Source organism: Panthera leo, chromosome C1, assembly GCF_018350215.1.
Source record: "Panthera leo isolate Ple1 chromosome C1, P.leo_Ple1_pat1.1, whole genome shotgun sequence".
Taxonomy (NCBI): Eukaryota; Metazoa; Chordata; class Mammalia; order Carnivora; family Felidae; genus Panthera; species Panthera leo.
Window position 1 is genome coordinate 19,502,536 of NC_056686.1, and position 15,835 is coordinate 19,518,370.

The following is a 15,835-nucleotide window of genomic DNA, read 5'->3' on the forward strand; positions in this document are numbered from 1 at the left end:
CAGGATGATGGGCTGCTGATCCGTGTTAGTGAGGGCTTCCACTCATGCCCATCTCTCCCCCAGCCCTTTGGAGACCAGAGGGTGCTCTCCTGCCCCATCCCCGGGGGCTCAAAGAGAAACAGAAACCAGCCTTTTACTCTAGATAGAGAAACCCATCTTGCATGGAAGGGCAGGATGGGCGGGCCTGGAGACTGGGGCGGTGGATGGTTTAGCCCACGGGGAGGAGCACAGGTTGAGGTTTGCTGGGAGGAGGGCCTCTGGGCCAAGCACTGCTCTTCTCTCCTCCAAGTCTCACCTCCAGCTCCTGGACCCAGAGCAGGGACATGCCCCTGTGTCTCTCCATCCAGGCCGCACAAGAGACCTGACCTGTTCCCATCAGCCTCTGACCGCTGACCGCAGCCCAGCCCCTTAGTGTCCCTGGCTTCCTCCCTGGGGACCAAGGGGAGTCAGCGGGAGGAGCTTCTCTTACAGTCAGAATTCCTTGGTGGAATGCAGACAGCTGGAGGTCACAGAGTCCTCTATGATCTCACCACGAGGGGGAGCAAGGCCACTTGGAATGAAGTTTCTTTGGTAAGTGGGAGGAGACGAGCAGCTATGATGGAAAACCGAAGGACTTGGTGGCAGCAGTGGACCGACATCAATATCAAACCTTTGAACGTCATGGTAGGTGGCCCCTGCCTCGGCCCACCCAAGCTGGGCATACCAGCGTAGGGTGGGGCACAGGACACCGCACTGGGTCCCCAGGGGCAATGGCCGCACTGATGGGCCTTCTCCTCACCCTCACAGAGGGCCACTCACGAGCCCTACACCCGGACAGAGGAGCAAGTACTGATCAACCGCAGAGACATCACTAGCGCGAGGGTAAGGAGGAGGCCTGGGCTGCAGCCGGCAGCAACCCCCACCCCACAGTCACCCTTCTGCAGCTGTGCCCAGGGGGCAACAGGCCATCAGAATAAGTCTGCCCCCTTCTATTTTCTAAACAACCCCCCTGAGGACCCTCCCCAACAGTGATCCCTGTGTTGGCCCCCTCATGGCATGTTAGTAACCGCCAGGCAGTGCTCCCTACAGGAACCCTTATATGATGACAGTCACCAGCAGAGACCCCAGAAGTCTCCCTTCCAATGATCCCCACAAAGATCCCCCAGCAGTCACCCGCTTTTAGTGGCCGTATAAGTAGTGACCCCTACACTGATGCCCCCATTTCATGACCCCTCTCAGGCAACTTCTCCCCTTAGAGTGGCCCCCCCACCCAGGACCCCATTCACTGAGAACAAACGTCCAGGCAGAGGCCTCCCACCGTGACACCTGCCTGAAGGAAGGTCCCCCGCCCTCTCCCAGGATACCTGGGACATGCAGGAGTTCATCACTCGCATGTACATCAAGCAGCTGCTTCGTCACCCAGCCTTCCAGCTGCTGCTGGCCTTGCTGCTGGTGGTCAACGCCATCACCATTGCTCTGCGCACCAACTCCTTCCTTGGCCAGGTGGGACTCCAGCCTGACCTCTGCCCCCACTGATCTAATGGGGCAAGGGCTGGGTGAGGCACTTTTCTCTCGGGGCCCCAGACTCCTCATGTGTTCATGGTGATTGGATTGAATGTTCTTCAAGGGCCTGTCAGCTCTGACGTTCCAGGGAACTAGAGATCAAGGAAGACCTCGTGGTGGAGGGGGCCCAGATTTGAGGAAGGCATTGGATTTGTAAAGAGGAAGGGCAGGAGAAAAATGGTGTGAGCAGAGGCAGACAAATGGGTGCCTGGTTGGGAAGGGTATCCCATTATGTGTGTGTGTGTGTGTGTACACACACACATATATGTACATACACACACACATTTTTAAGTTTATTTATTTTTGAGAGAGAGAGAAAACACAAGTGAGGGAGAGGCATAGAGGGCAAGGGAGAGAGAGAGAGAATCCCAAGCAGGCTCTGCACTGACAGCCCAATGTGGGACTCGAATCCATGAACCGTGAGATCATGACCTGAGCCCAAGTTGGAGGCTTAACCGACTGAGCCACCCAGGCACACCAAGGGTATCCCATTTAAACAAATAGTCACAAAGTGAGGGTCACTCTGTGCTGGGGTTCCGGGGATGATCATAGCAGACCCAATCCTGTCTCAGACTCGTGCACGTCATTACAAATGCCTGAGTGTCAGAGTACATGGGAGCTCAGAGTAAGCATCCCGGTAGGGTCAGGGAAGCCTTCCTGGAGAAAAGGATGCTTCCGCTGAGAACGAAGAGTGAGTAGGAGTTAGCCAGGCAAAGAGCGGTGGGAAAGAGTGTTTAGGGTGGGCAAAACAGCTTGTGAGCGAGTTCTGTGTGTCGGTCTGGAAGTCCAGTATGACTTTGGTCTTATCCATGTTTTAATTTCTTTACAAGGCGTATACTACATACGTGAATTATGCTATTTGAAGTCAGTGTTTTAAAAATGTCCAACGTGGTGGCTGATGATTTCAGAGAGATGGTCAACAGCTAGATGGTGCGGGGTTTTTAAGTTATCTTAAGGAGGATGGCCTCTATCCTATGTCGTTGGAAAGTCAGGGAAGGGTTTAAAGCGCGAAAGTGACATAACCAGACGTGTGTTTCAGAAAACGTACACTGGCTGCTACAGTGTGGACCACGGGAGGGAGGGTGCCAAGAATGGGACAAGATGGTCTGGCAAGACCGTGTTGTGGTGTTTAGTGAAAGATGGTGAGTCTTGGACCAGGGCCATGGCCGTTGGTAAAAGAGGTCACGTGCATTTGAAATTCTCTAGGAGTTGAATCCATGGGCCTCCCGACTGCTTTTCTTTATAGCAAACACTTCATAAGCACTTCCTATGTGTGCCACCTTTTTTAACATACATCATCATCTCACACGTGTAGGGAAGGAGAGAGCAAGAAGTTACACTTCTGGCTTGAGTAACTGTGTGGGGACGGTGCTGTTTGTTGGGACGTGGGGACATAGGACAATGAGTAGGTTTGGGGAGAATGCCGAGGTCACTTTGAATTGAGTAGCATTTGAGGCGCCCATGCAATATCCACATAGAGATGTCTAGTGAGAGGTTAGAGCTCAACTCTGAGATCCTGCTGAGAGCTTGGGGGGTGGAGACTCCAACGTGAGGGCTGCCAGCGTCTGGGTGGATGGTTGCCAGAAGCTAAAGGAGTACACGAGGTCACCTGGGAAGAGCATATCCAGTGAGAAGGGAAGAACGCCAGGACAGAGCTCTGAGGAGAGTCTCCAACTGAACGACAGAGAATGGAGGAGGTGCATGAAAGGAGACTGAGGAGGAGTGACCAGTAGAGTGGGGAGGACCCAGGAGAGTGTGCTGTCTGGTCTGGGGCCAGAAATGGCAAGAGAGGAGGCCAGGGAAGGATCATGGAGCATCCCCTGGATTTAGTTCCTGTGGCCTTGACAGGAGCTGCCTCCCATGCGGTGGAGGCAGACACCCAACAGCCAAGATTGCAGCACGAGTAGAACTACAAGGCAGCTTCAACCCCTCAACGGATCGTGAAATCAGTTCAGACTGCAGATACCAGCATTCTGATACAGAATGAAGTAGAATGAAAAAGAATGAAATAGAAATTGTACGTGTGTGCACGCGAGAGAGAGTGAGGGAGGGGGAAAGAGGGAGGATGTGAAATACAAAATTCACCTCTTACTATAGGTCCCAGTCAAAAAATGCTAGCTAAAACCTCTGGTGTAGGATATGTGTCCATGAAAGTCATGGCCTGTGAATACCAGACTGGTTTTGAACCTTGTCCCTATGCCATTAGGAGCCATAGCAGGCTTGTGGGTGGAGGAAGCAACTCTGATTTAGCCATGGATGCTCATGACTTGGAGAAGGCGGATGGAGTATTTAGGAAGCTCTTGCAGCAAATAGTGCAGAGAGTTTATTGCCTCCGGGAGTCAGCGGGGTGGAGCTGAGGGGACAGAAAGGTCTTCCTTGTTATAGACCGACATCCCTGGCCCATGACACCCTTAGGGAATTTGGAACAGGCAGGGAGCCCAAAACCTTAATCTCCCATCCGGGTTTAAGAAACTCTGCCCAGCCTCTCATTGGCCGGTGGATATGGGTGATGGCAAGGTTGTGGGTACCAGGAGGCCTCTGCGTGTGGTAGTGAACCTTGAGGCACTGAGTCTGTTGGCCATGGAAGTGGAGAAAGAGAGGAGTCCAAGGGACTTTGGTAACTGCCAGGGTGGAGTTGGAGGCTGGGAGCTGTTAACAGGGTCACAAACTATAGTAGGGTTACAGCTTCATGGGAGATTGGGGGAAAGTGAGTTGGATTTTTTTTTTTTAATGTTTATTTATTTATGTTGAGAGAGACTGAGAGAGAGCTGGAGTGGGGCAGGGAGAGTGGGAGAGAGAGATTCCCAAGCAGGCTCCATGCTGTCAGTGCCAAGCCCAATGTGGGGTTCAGTCCCACGAACTGGGAGGTCATGACCCGAGCCGAAATCAAGAGTTGGATGCTTAACTGACTGAGCCACCCAGGCGCCCCAGTGAGTTGGATTTTAAACAGAATTCAAGGTCATGGTCATCCATCCATGAGTCCATCCACCCAGGGAACTGGACCCGTGAGTAGGCCGGCGGCGGGGTGGGGGGGGCCGGGGGTGGCATATGCAGGAAGTCGGTCAGGCCTTGTCTGGGAGATTTGGGAGACAAAGCAGCAGGAGTCGCTGGGACAACCAGAGAAGGAAGGATGAGGCTTGGTGCCCTCTGTCTCAGCGGCCAGGGCCTTTCCTTCCAATCCTGGAGCCTGTTCTGCCTCTCAGCCACCTCCCTTTCTCAAGTACCCCTGCTCCAGAGGTTAGGAGCAAAGGTTTATAGTCAGACAACAGTCTTTTTTTTTTTCTTAATTTTTTTTTTAATGTTTACTTATGTTTGAGAGAGAGAGTGAGACAGAGTGTGAGTGGGGGAGGGCCAGAGAGAGGGAGACACAGAATCGGAAGCAGGCTCCAGGCTCTGAGCTGTCCGCACAGAGCCTGACGCGGGGCTCGAACTCACGGACCACGAGATCATGACCTGAGCTAAAGTCGGACGCCCAGCCGACTGAGCCACCCAGGCGCCCCTATAGTCAGACAACAGTCTTTATTGCGAACTCTGTGGCCTCAGGCACCTCTCTGATTCCTCATCTGTGAGACGGGAATAAAGCCCGCTTTGGAGGACGATGGTGATGCTGACATGAATGACACATGTGGGGCCTTAGCACGGTGCCTGGCATGTACATGGACAATGTGTACTAAAGGCAGCTGCAAAGTTGCTGATGAAGAGCAGCAGGAGTACGGGCCTGCCCTTCCCCCGACAGATGCCGCCCTGCCCAGCCTTGCCCAGGCTCTGTGCCACTGACCTCTCTGCCCCTCTCTTTTTCTCTGTCTTTCATATAGAAACACTATGAGTTGTTCTCTACCATAGATGACATTGTGCTGACCATCCTTATCTGTGAGGTCCTCCTCGGCTGGTTAAATGGCTTCTGGATTTTCTGGAAGGTGAGATCCTGGGTCCTTTCTGCCATCACCCCAACTCCTTAGGGACTGCACCCCACCCCTGGGCTTCTGGTCCTACGAGCCGAGGGTCTGTGTGTGTGTGTGTGTGTGTGTGTGTGTGTGTGTGTTGTGTGGAGAGAGAGACCAACCACTTCTGAGATGTCTGTGATGCAGCAGAAAGTAATTTGTACTGGGGCACCTGGGTGGCTCAGTCAGTTAAGTGTCTGACTCTTGATTTTGGCTCAGGTCATGATCTCATGGTTCGTGAGTTTGAGCCCCAGGTCGAACCCCTCATTGGGCTTTAAGCTGACCACATGGAGCCTGCTTGGGATTCTCTCTCTACCCCTCTCTCTTTGCCCCTCCTCTGTGAGCACTTGTGCAAACCCCTATGGTCAAGTCATTTCTGAAGTCCAGGGATTTATTTTGCCTTTGGCCATGTTTGAGAAGAGGCTTTAAGAAAACCTATTAGGGGCGCCTGGCTGGCTCACTCAGTGGAGCATGCAACCCTTGATCTCAGGGTTGTGAGTTCAAGCCCATGTTGGGTATAGAGACTACTTAAAATAAAATCTTTTTTTTTCAAGCATATAAAACAGTTTTTTTAATGTTTATTTCTGAGAGAGACAGAGACAGAGCATGAGTAGGGGAGGGGCAGAGAGAGAGGGCGACACAAAATCCAAAGCAGGCTCCTGCGATCAGCACAGAGCCCAACATGGGGCTCGAGTCATGAACCACGAGATCATGACCTGAGCCAAAGTCAGCTGCTTAACCAACTGAGCCACCCAGGCACCCCTAAAATAAAATATTAAGAAAACAACAACAACAAGACTATCAAGTCTTTATACCTTTCAAAAAAGGAAGTATCATTTAAATACAGTTACCAGGGGGCGCCTGGGTGACTGTCATTTGAGCGGCCGACTTTGGCTCAGGTCATGATCTCACGGCTCAGGTCATGATCTCACGGTTTGTGGGTTTGAGCCCCGAGTCGGGCTCTGTGCTGCCAGCTCAGAGCCTGGAGCCTGCTTTGGATTCTGTGTCTCCCTCTCTCTCTGCACCTCCCCCGCTCACAGTCTGACTCTCTCTCTCTCAAAATAAATAAACATTAAAAAAAATTTTTTTAATACCATTACCAGGACAACCAGTTAGAATTCTAAGCTTTCCAGGGGTCAGAGGTTCACAGAACACGGTGTAGTTGAACCCAGAACAACATTGCTGAAGTCTGGGCGTCTTAAAGACTGCTTTGTGCAAATAACATTTGCAAGGATGTTCATTAACAGAAAATCGAAGGCATGGTGCACACCCTTAGTGTTTCCTCACTCGAGGGGAGGGGAGTAGGTACGGTGCTTTGTGTGAACATTTCAATGGTCCACTTTATCAGAATTAGCCCTGGAGGCAGGCAGACATCTGTTCCATAAGAGAAAACATTTCTTCCTTTGTATCTTCTTGAGATTTTTTTTTTTTTTTCAGCAGCAGTAGGGGGTCTGCACTTTCTTAGCAATGCTTCTTTAATTTTTTTAATTTTTGTTTAAGTAAGCTCCACGCCCAGTGTGGGGCTTGAACTCAACAAAGGACCCTGAGATCGCAAGTCACACGCTCTATGGGCTGAGCAACCAGGCACCCCAGGGGGCCTGCACTTTCAAGGTTAACCCCCAGGCTCTCACTAGGACAAGGGAACTGAAGCAAGCCTGAGAATCTTGTGCTCCTCCCAGTCACTCTGCTTGTCCCTTAAACCCAGGGTTCTCAACCTCAGCACTATAGACCTTTTGGCCTGGACGATCCTTTGTTGTGGGGGCTGTCCTGTGCACTGGAGGGTGTTCTGAAGCATTCCTGGCCTCTCCCCACTAGATGCCACTTAGCACCTTCCTAGTTGTGACAACCAAGAATGTCCCCAGACATTGCCAAATGTCCCTTGGAGGGCAAAATCATCCCTGGCTGAGAACTCATGTCCTAAACCCTAACCTTCATCAGGGACCAGGGTGAAAACCGGGGTTTGTTAGAGATTGTTTCTGCCTCCTTCTCCCTCACCCCCCTGGCTGTTGTGGAGGGGGGAGACTGGGGGAGGGAAAGAGGAAATGCAGGAAAGTGGAAAGCCTGTAAATTAATATCTCAAAATATGACCCCACCACGTAGGAATCCCCAAAGTTTTGTCCCCAGCTCTTCCTTTTCTTCTACTCTTGTGGATTCCTTTTTCCTCCTTACCCCCACAGCCTATTAATCAGTTTCACCGCCTAACGATTTCTCAAATGTCTTGCCACTTCTGCCTCTTTGCTACCCCTCTCTAGCTCTTGCCTGGTCTTCTCCCACTAGGATGTTGCTTTAGCCTCCAGGATACCCCTCCCCACCCCCCCCCCCCCCCCCCCATCAAAGTAATCTCCCCAAGGCACAGGCCAAAGTATCCTTAAAATCCTGCCCTGGCTCCCTGTTGTTTATAGATCAGGTCGAAAGGCTTTATAGTGCTTAAGGCCTTCCACGATGTGGCCCTTGCTTATTTCTGCAGCCTCATCTTTCCCTGCCTTGCCCTTGAAGTTCCGGCTACCAGACTGCTTGCAGCTGCACTCCCCAGCGCATACCCACACGCACCTGCACACGCACGCATCCGCACACGCATGCACACGCACCCTCACGCATCCGCACACACTGCTGCTTCTCGCCTCCATGCCTTTGTCCAAGCTGACCTCTCGTCTATGAAAGATCCCTGCCACTTTATTCATTTGCTCTACTCCTGCTTACAGCTTCAGACTCTTTCAGAGATCTTCTCTTCCAGGAAGTCCTCCCACCTCTCCCAGGCCAGGTTAGGTGTTACTATGTCTCCCTGACAATCTCTCTCACATGGAGTTTCAATTTACTGTCAGTCTGTCTTCCTGGAAATTGTGTGCCCTGCAGGGCAGAAATCTCCTTGTATCCTCAGGATCCGGTGCAGGGTCTGGCGTATAGTAGGAGCTTAATACTGGCTGGTTAGAGCGCTGGATCTGTGGCCAGGCTGACTTGCGTCTCCTGATGTACGTGTAGGCACAGGCACGCCGAATGTGGGATTCCAGGAGGGCTTGTGTTCACTGTTCTACCTGATACGTTTAAGAACTTTTTTTTCCCATTAGAAAAAGTTTTCTTGGGGTGCCTGGGTGGCTCAGTCGGTTGGGCGGCCGACTTCGGCTCAGGTCATGATCTCGCAGTCCGTGAGTTCCAGCCCCGCGTCGGGCTCTGTGCTGACAGCTCAGAGCCTGGAACCTGTTTCAGATTCTGTGTCTCCCTCTCTCTGACCCTCCCCTGTTCATGCTCTGTCTCTCCCTGTCTCAAAAATAAATAAAACGTTAAAAAAAAAAAAAAAAAAGAAAAAGTTTTCTTTTTGAATATTTAATGCAGATATAGATTGGTCGAAAACTATATTGAAAGGTACACAGAGGGGCGCCTGGGTGGCGCAGTCGGTTAAGCGTCCGACTTCAGCCAGGTCACGATCTCGCGGTCCGTGAGTTCGAGCCCCGCGTCAGGCTCTGGGCTGATGGCTCGGAGCCTGGAGCCTGTTTCCGATTCTGTGTCTCCCTCTCTCTCTGCCCCTCCCCCATTCATGCTCTGTCTCTCTCTGTCCCAAAAATAAAAAAACAAACAAACAAAAAAAAACAAAACAAAACAAAAAAAACTTTGAAAGGTACACAGAGAATTCTTCCTTCCACTCCCTCCCTTCATCTCTTCCCCTCCACCCCAGGTAATCTTTTTAGATTTATAGCCTATCAGTGTGTATTTTGCGATCATAAGCTAATATGTGTATACTTTAGTTTTCCTTTGCCTTTGTCCTCCATTCCTCCTCTCCCTCCCTTCCTTTGCCTTTGCCTCCCTCCTCCCTTCCCTTGCACTTTGCTTTTGTCACTTAATGGATCCTGGCAACCTTTCTGTATCAGTACATGGAGATATTTCCCATTTGTCTTTTTTGCTACACAGCACTCCATTGAATAAATGCTCCGTGGTTTATTCAATCGGTGTCTCATTGCTGGACACTTTAGTTGTTTTCAACCTTACACAGGTGTCATTTTGTACTTGAACCAGAGTTTCCGTGGGTCAGATTTGAGTAGTGGGATCACTGGCTGAAACATAAATGTATCCACTGTTTGTTAGATAAATTCCCCCTTTCGTGGCTGTGCTTGAACTTTTCATACATGAGGCTCCTTCCTCAGTCCCCACCCCTATGTAACTTTGTGCCTTACTGGACAGAGGGCTTGTAAAAATTTCCTCTCTCTCTCTCTCTCTCTCTCTCTCTCTCATACAGTGAGGGCTAGTGTACTTCTGAACTGGCTACTGAAGTAGTGTTCTTGAATGTTTTTATTAGTATTTACTTTTATTGTATTATTAATTATAGTGTGAGCCACACAAAGCCTGGAGCATCCGAACGCTCTCCTGTCACCTAACCGTAGGGCAAGGCCATTTTCAGCAGTGCGCTAGCCCAGGTGGCTGCTCAGCTTAGGAACTAGCTGTGTATACGTGAGAGTCTCCACTGTGTGTCTCTGAGACTGCACTTGGCCGTGGACACACGTACGAGACAGGGAGTGCCTGTGTGTTTTGTGGCACGTTTGGGGAATGCAGATAAGTAACAGCAGTGGGTGGCAGATGACTGGCCCTGCTCTGAGAGGAACACTGAGCCTCCCAATCTTGGGGCAGTGGGAGGGCAGGCCCAGGATGTCCCCACAGGCTGGGCCTGATAGACCCCACTGGGGCTGGCCCCCCCAACCCCCCCAGGACGGCTGGAACATCCTCAACTTCCTGATCATCTTTATCTTGCTCCTGGGGTTCTTCATTAATGAACTCAGTTCCATTTCCATCACCTATACCCTCAGGTGAGCTGGGAACTCGGGAGAAGAAGGGGAACTGTCTGGACCCCGGGAAGGAGATGAGGTGGGGATCAGTTCTGCCTGTCTGGGCAGGTCAGGGGGCGGGGGGGAGGAGGGGTCTGGGAGGGGCCAGGGGGCACCCCTGAGAGGCTGTGCCACAGGGCGCTTCGTCTGGTGCACGTGTGCATGGCGGTGGAGCCTCTGGCCCGGATCATCCGTGTCATCCTGCAGTCGGTGCCTGACATGGCCAATATCATGACCCTCATCCTCTTCTTCATGCTGGTCAGTGCCCTCCCTTGCCCTCAATCCTCCCCTTCCCTGAGCAGGGCCCCTGGGTCACTGGGGATACAGGGGTGTCTGGAAGAAGAGGAGAGGCCTATGGGCCTGAATCCCTGTCATTCCCTTGGCGGTGTTCATTTGCATGGCATGTGCATGTCCTGTCCCCAAGGTCCCTGGGTGAAGTCCAGGCATCTTCTCTGGTTTCTCTGGCAGGTGTTCTCCGTGTTCGGGGTCACTCTCTTTGGTGCGTTTGTGCCCATGCATTTCCAGAACATGCAGGTTGCCCTGTACACCCTTTTCATCTGCATCACCCAAGATGGCTGGGTGGACATCTACAGGGACTTTCAGTGAGTGTCTGTGGGGCTTCCGGGCCCCCAACCCAGTGGGGCGAGGCAGTGGGAGTGGGTGGTCCAGAGCTTGGGATGAGGGTGTGCCCAGCAGGAGGGGGTGCCTGGAACTTCAAACTGGGGAAAGGGAGACCCCTGAGACTGGGGCCTCTGGGTTTGTGGCCTGCTTAAAGCCTTGTTCCCCTTGAAATTCCACCTGTTCAAAGTCCTACTGCAGGCCTGTTCATCATTTCTCCTGTCATGCTAAACAACTGGGTAGGTCATGAGCAAGAGAGCAGCTCTGTGGTTTCAGGACAGCCTCCCAGCCCACATCTGAGCCCACCAAGCTGCCTGGATTCCTGGGAACTCAGAGCCTCATTTCATTCTTTCTTACACCTGCTGCCCAAGGCCATTTGGGGCCATAGATGGCCACCAGGTTCTGTTCTTTTCCATTACCCTATTTGTTACCAGTGCACTCTAGGAAGTGGGTCCTCCTGACTGATTTCTTTTTATCTCTTGTGAGACTAGAAGCACAGCTGGGAAAGGGTTTCTGTGGGCACCACCCACTATGATGTAGGTAGTGGGAAAATCATAGAGTGTAAATAAAGGTATACTGGAGGCTGGGCTTTTGAGTCTTTGCTCCATCACACTAGCCATGCAACCTTGGACAAATTCCTTCATCTCTCTTCTGAGCCTCAGCTTCCTCACCTGCTGATTGGGGATTATTGTAATTAACTGTGTCTGAATTGCTGTAAGGATCAACAGAGAAAATCTATTTAAATCTCTTAGCATAGAGCCTGGCACAGAGTATCTCTATATGCGCGCGCGTGCGTGTGTGCGTGTGTGTGTGTGTGTGTGTGTGTGTGTGTGTATGGAAAGAGAGAAAGAAAGACCTATTCTTTAGGAAAATATCTTATAGGAGATTCATAACAAGGTATTAATAGTAGATGGGTTTTTTTCCTATATATCTTCCTTCTAATTCTCCTATTATGAGCTTGAGTTATTTTTTAAAATAAGAAAATCGTGAATAAAGAGTGTAGCCAGTAGATTAAACTTGATAATGCCGATGGACACATCCCCACCTTAGAGGGCTGGCTTGAGGCCCTGTGTGCTCAACAAAGAGCAGCTGCTATGACAGTCAGGAACAGGCATTCGATCAGCACAACAGCAGTGAGGTAGCAGAAGACCCAGTGGGCCTTGAGGTAGTGTCCCCGTTTCCTAGATGGGGAAATCGAGGCTCAAAGGGCCCCTGTCTGCCATCTCCAGGATGGAGACAAGAGAGTACGCAATGGAGATTGGGGGTGCTGTCTACTTCGCCGTCTTCATCACCATCGGTGCCTTCATTGGCATCAACCTGTTGGTCGTTGTGGTGACCACCAATCTGGAGCAAATGATGAAGGCAGGCGAGCACGGACAACTGCATCAGACAACCTTCCGTGAGGTGAGTGGGATGGGAGGGCAGAAGGGAGGAGGGCGCAGAATGTACTGACTTGACTGTGTATATGTGCACATATGTGTGTGTATGTGTGTATGTGAGCGCACATGCACATGCTTCCACACTTGAGGGCCTGGGGAAAGTCAAGCCTGAGACCTGGGGGCAGCATGCCCTACCTTGAGTGACATCTGAGGGGTATGGATTTCCTAGATTTTTAAAGTTTTTTCATTTTGAGAGAGAGAGCATGCGCGTGCACAACGGGGGAGGGGCAGAGAGAGAGAGAGAGAGAGAGAGCTAGAGAGAGAGGATCCCAAGCAGGCTTCACACTGCCAGCACAGAGCTCAATGTGGGACCTGAACCCATGAACCCTGAGATCATGACCAGAGCTGACACTTAACTGACTGAGCCACTCAGGCGCCCCCTAGATGCCTTATGTCTATGGCAACTCAAAACTGAGTGGCTGGGTGACCTTTGGGCAGATAACCAATTTAAGCCTCAATTTCTTCTGCAAAATGGGAATAATAATAGTTCTTTTCTCATAGGACTATCATGAGAATTATGGAGATAAATGAACAGTAGTTGGCACACACATACAACTCATTAAATGTTAGCTGCAGTGCTACTCATTCAGGGGTAGAACCTCCAAAAGGTCGGTGGGGGTGGAGGGTGGAGTACTTCCACAATGTTGACGGCTGTGGGCTATGACTTCAGAGTAGACAGGGCTTTAGAAGTTGGCCGGGTAGGATTTATCAGGAGGGAAACTGGGTGCTAAATTTTGAAAAGGGGCTAAGAATTTTCAAAGAGGTAGGGAAAGGGCTTATGCATCTGAAGCCTCCCACCAACAGCGTAGGGAGGCTAAGATCTGTTGGAGCTCAATGAGGGGCATTAGAACCCTGGTATCCTGGGAGACTCATCCTCCCCAAAGCCAAGCAGGAAGGGACTGGGGGAGGGGTGTCGGCTGAGCTCTGTCCCTTCCCCGTTTCCCTCTTCCCAGACAGGCAAGGAGGAGGAGGATGGAAGTAACTACCTGCCACTGGTGCACTGTGCGGTCGCCCGTTTGGAGATGTCTGGCCTCCCCCAGGAACCACTTACGGGGGGCAACCTGTCTAACCTCTCGGAAAACACCTGTGACAACTTTTACCTGGTGCTCGAGGCAATACAGGAGAACTTGATGCAGTACAAGGAGATCCGAGATGAGCTTAACATGTAGGCCGGGTATTGGGGGTACCCCGAGTCCCAGAAGTCTGGGCTGAGCGCAGACCTCGGGGCCATCACCATTCTATAACACGGGCCCTGGAGCCCTACTTGACCAGGGTCTGTGGGTGCAGGAGCTAGAATCCCCAGACCTCCCTGTTCTTCCATCCCAAGTGAGCGCACAACTTTGGCTGGATCTCCATAGGAGTGAGGGGGGAGGGCAAAGCGGGGTGGATGCCAGGGAAGAGATGTGGGGTCTGCCCCCCTTTTTCTCCTTCCCCTCCAAACTCCCTCAGCCCTCGGAAAGTACTCACCCCTCTGCCCCCAGGATAGTAGAGGAGGTGCGCTCCATCCGCTTCAACCAGGAGCAGGAGGAGGAGCTGATGCACAAGCATGTGTCCCTGAGCCTGTCGGTGGCGAGTGGGTCCTCCCTGGACATCCACGACATGACTTGCCAGCAAGACTTGATCACTGCGCTCATCAACAGGGATAAGGTGCATGCAGCTTCCCTCTCCTACCCAATAAGTGCTCGTCCAGCCACCCCACCCAGCTCAGCCTCTGCCCCATTAGTCAAACTTTCTGTCGATTTCAAGACAGGTCTACCTTCTAGACTTCTGTGCACGGACTGCACTCCCTCAGCCACAGCTGATCAGTTAGGTTCCACCCTTTCCTCCTCAGAGAGCCTCTGCCGGCTCCCTTCAGGCTCCTCCCATGGAGCCACTTATGTTTCTAATGCCTTCAAACCTACCCCTTCCTAGGGTGGCTTGAGCCAGCTCAGTTTCTGCTTAGTGGCAGATACCTAGGCCCACTGGGGGCAGAGGGCCCCTGGGTTCTCTCCAGGGTGCATAAGAATGGCCTCCTCTTGGGGCACCTGGGTGGCTCAGTCAGTTGAGGGTCTGACTCTTGATTTGGGCTCAGGTCATGATCCCAGGGCTATGGGATTGAGCCCTGTGTTGTGCTCTGGGATAAGCATAGAGCCTGCTTAAGATTCTCTCTCTCCCTCTGCCCCACTACCCCTGCTTGTGCTCCCTTTCTCTCTCTCTTAAAAAAAAAAAAAAAATATATATATATATATATATTTTTTTTTTTTTTTTTTTACACACACACACACACACACACACACACACACACACACAGCCTCCTCCTGAGGGAGGAAGCTTTTAGGGAGAAAAAGGCACACACCCACATAACTTAATTTCCTTTCTCCACTTCCCAAACCACCTGACTGGGCTAGAATGGCCTGGAACCTTGTGAATGTCCACAGCCTGGGCTCCCAAGCTCAGAGTGGATACTAAGGCAGCTAGAGTCAGACATATGAAGGACTTCCCTGGGAGGCCTGGCAGGGTAGCTGCCAGGAGGGGAGGGGAGCAAGGCAGTGTTTGCCATGTGAAGGTGAGGGATCGACAAGAAAACCCCTTGGTTTGCAGGTTCAGGAATCCAACACAAACCTGCTCCTTAATAAACACAAGGCCAGCCGCTGAGAGGCAGGACGGGAGCCAAGGGACCTGCGCACACACACCCAGCTGCTGCATCTTCCTGCACCTCTAGTGTGACTTGGCACAGCCTGGTCTGAGCCCATCCTCTCCCTTACACCTCGGCAGATGCCTGGGGCTGAGAAGGGGGTGGCATGTCCAGGGCTTGTACCTGTGAGCCCCAGGTTCAGAGGAATTCAGATGGACAAGGATGCTGGATGAGAGAGGGAGCCCCACAGCAAGGATGAGCACCTAGCGGGGGTGCTGGCTAAGGCAGCCAGGGTTTGTCCTAAGGATGGGCATCCCTGGTCCTCTGCATTAGGCCAGAGCTAGATGGGGCCTAAGTGGGCTTAAGCACCAAGAGGAGAAAGGTGAGGCCAGTGGGGCCAGGCATCTGCGTATTGACAATAAAATTTTGCGTTGGGATCAATATGTCTGAATGGTGACTCTACAAACCCCTTGGGGCAATTCTTGCCAAAAGCCTGTTTGTCTGGTGGGAGAGTTACTGACAGCCCTCTAGAGCTTCTAATCTAATGGGAGAGAGAATCTGCACCCTGAAAATGTGTGACTTAATGGTAGGGATATAATCTCTGCCCTTACTGTTCTAATTTTTTTTTTTTTTTGGTTGGGGGGGTGGCAGTGGGTGGGAATTTGGTCCTCATGGTTAGGAGCCTGGTCTGATGGAGACAGCCCTACCCTCCCTCTCTGAAGGTAGAGAAGACTGGTCCTTATTCTGGGGAGCCCTAGTCTGTTGAGGTCACCATTGATCAAGTCGTGCAAATACAAGCAGTTTTATCCTGGGGCAATGGAGAGTGACTGGCAAAGCATGGGTCCTGGTAGGCTTTTCGGAGGAGAGGGG

At 51.7% G+C, this 15,835-nt stretch overlaps 1 protein-coding gene across 2 annotated transcripts; it reads left to right on the forward strand.

Moving 5' to 3' along the window:
* The first annotated feature begins 311 nt into the window (after window positions 1-311).
* On the forward strand, window positions 312-15,537 carry CATSPER4 (cation channel sperm associated 4). Of its 2 annotated transcripts, XM_042952670.1 has the most exons (11): window positions 312-663; window positions 787-861; window positions 1,339-1,482; window positions 5,358-5,459; window positions 10,179-10,276; window positions 10,432-10,552; window positions 10,763-10,896; window positions 12,142-12,316; window positions 13,305-13,516; window positions 13,833-13,998; window positions 14,932-15,537. In XM_042952670.1, exons 1-11 carry the CDS (start codon window positions 490-492, stop codon window positions 14,983-14,985), a joined length of 1,455 nt encoding a protein of 484 aa, XP_042808604.1. In that variant the 5' UTR covers window positions 312-489; the 3' UTR covers window positions 14,986-15,537. The 2 variants fall into 2 exon arrangements, with proteins under 2 accessions (XP_042808604.1, XP_042808605.1); XM_042952671.1 differs by lacking the exon at window positions 14,932-15,537 and having other exon boundaries at window positions 13,309-13,516; window positions 13,833-13,923.
* The last annotated feature ends 298 nt before the right edge of the window (window positions 15,538-15,835 follow it).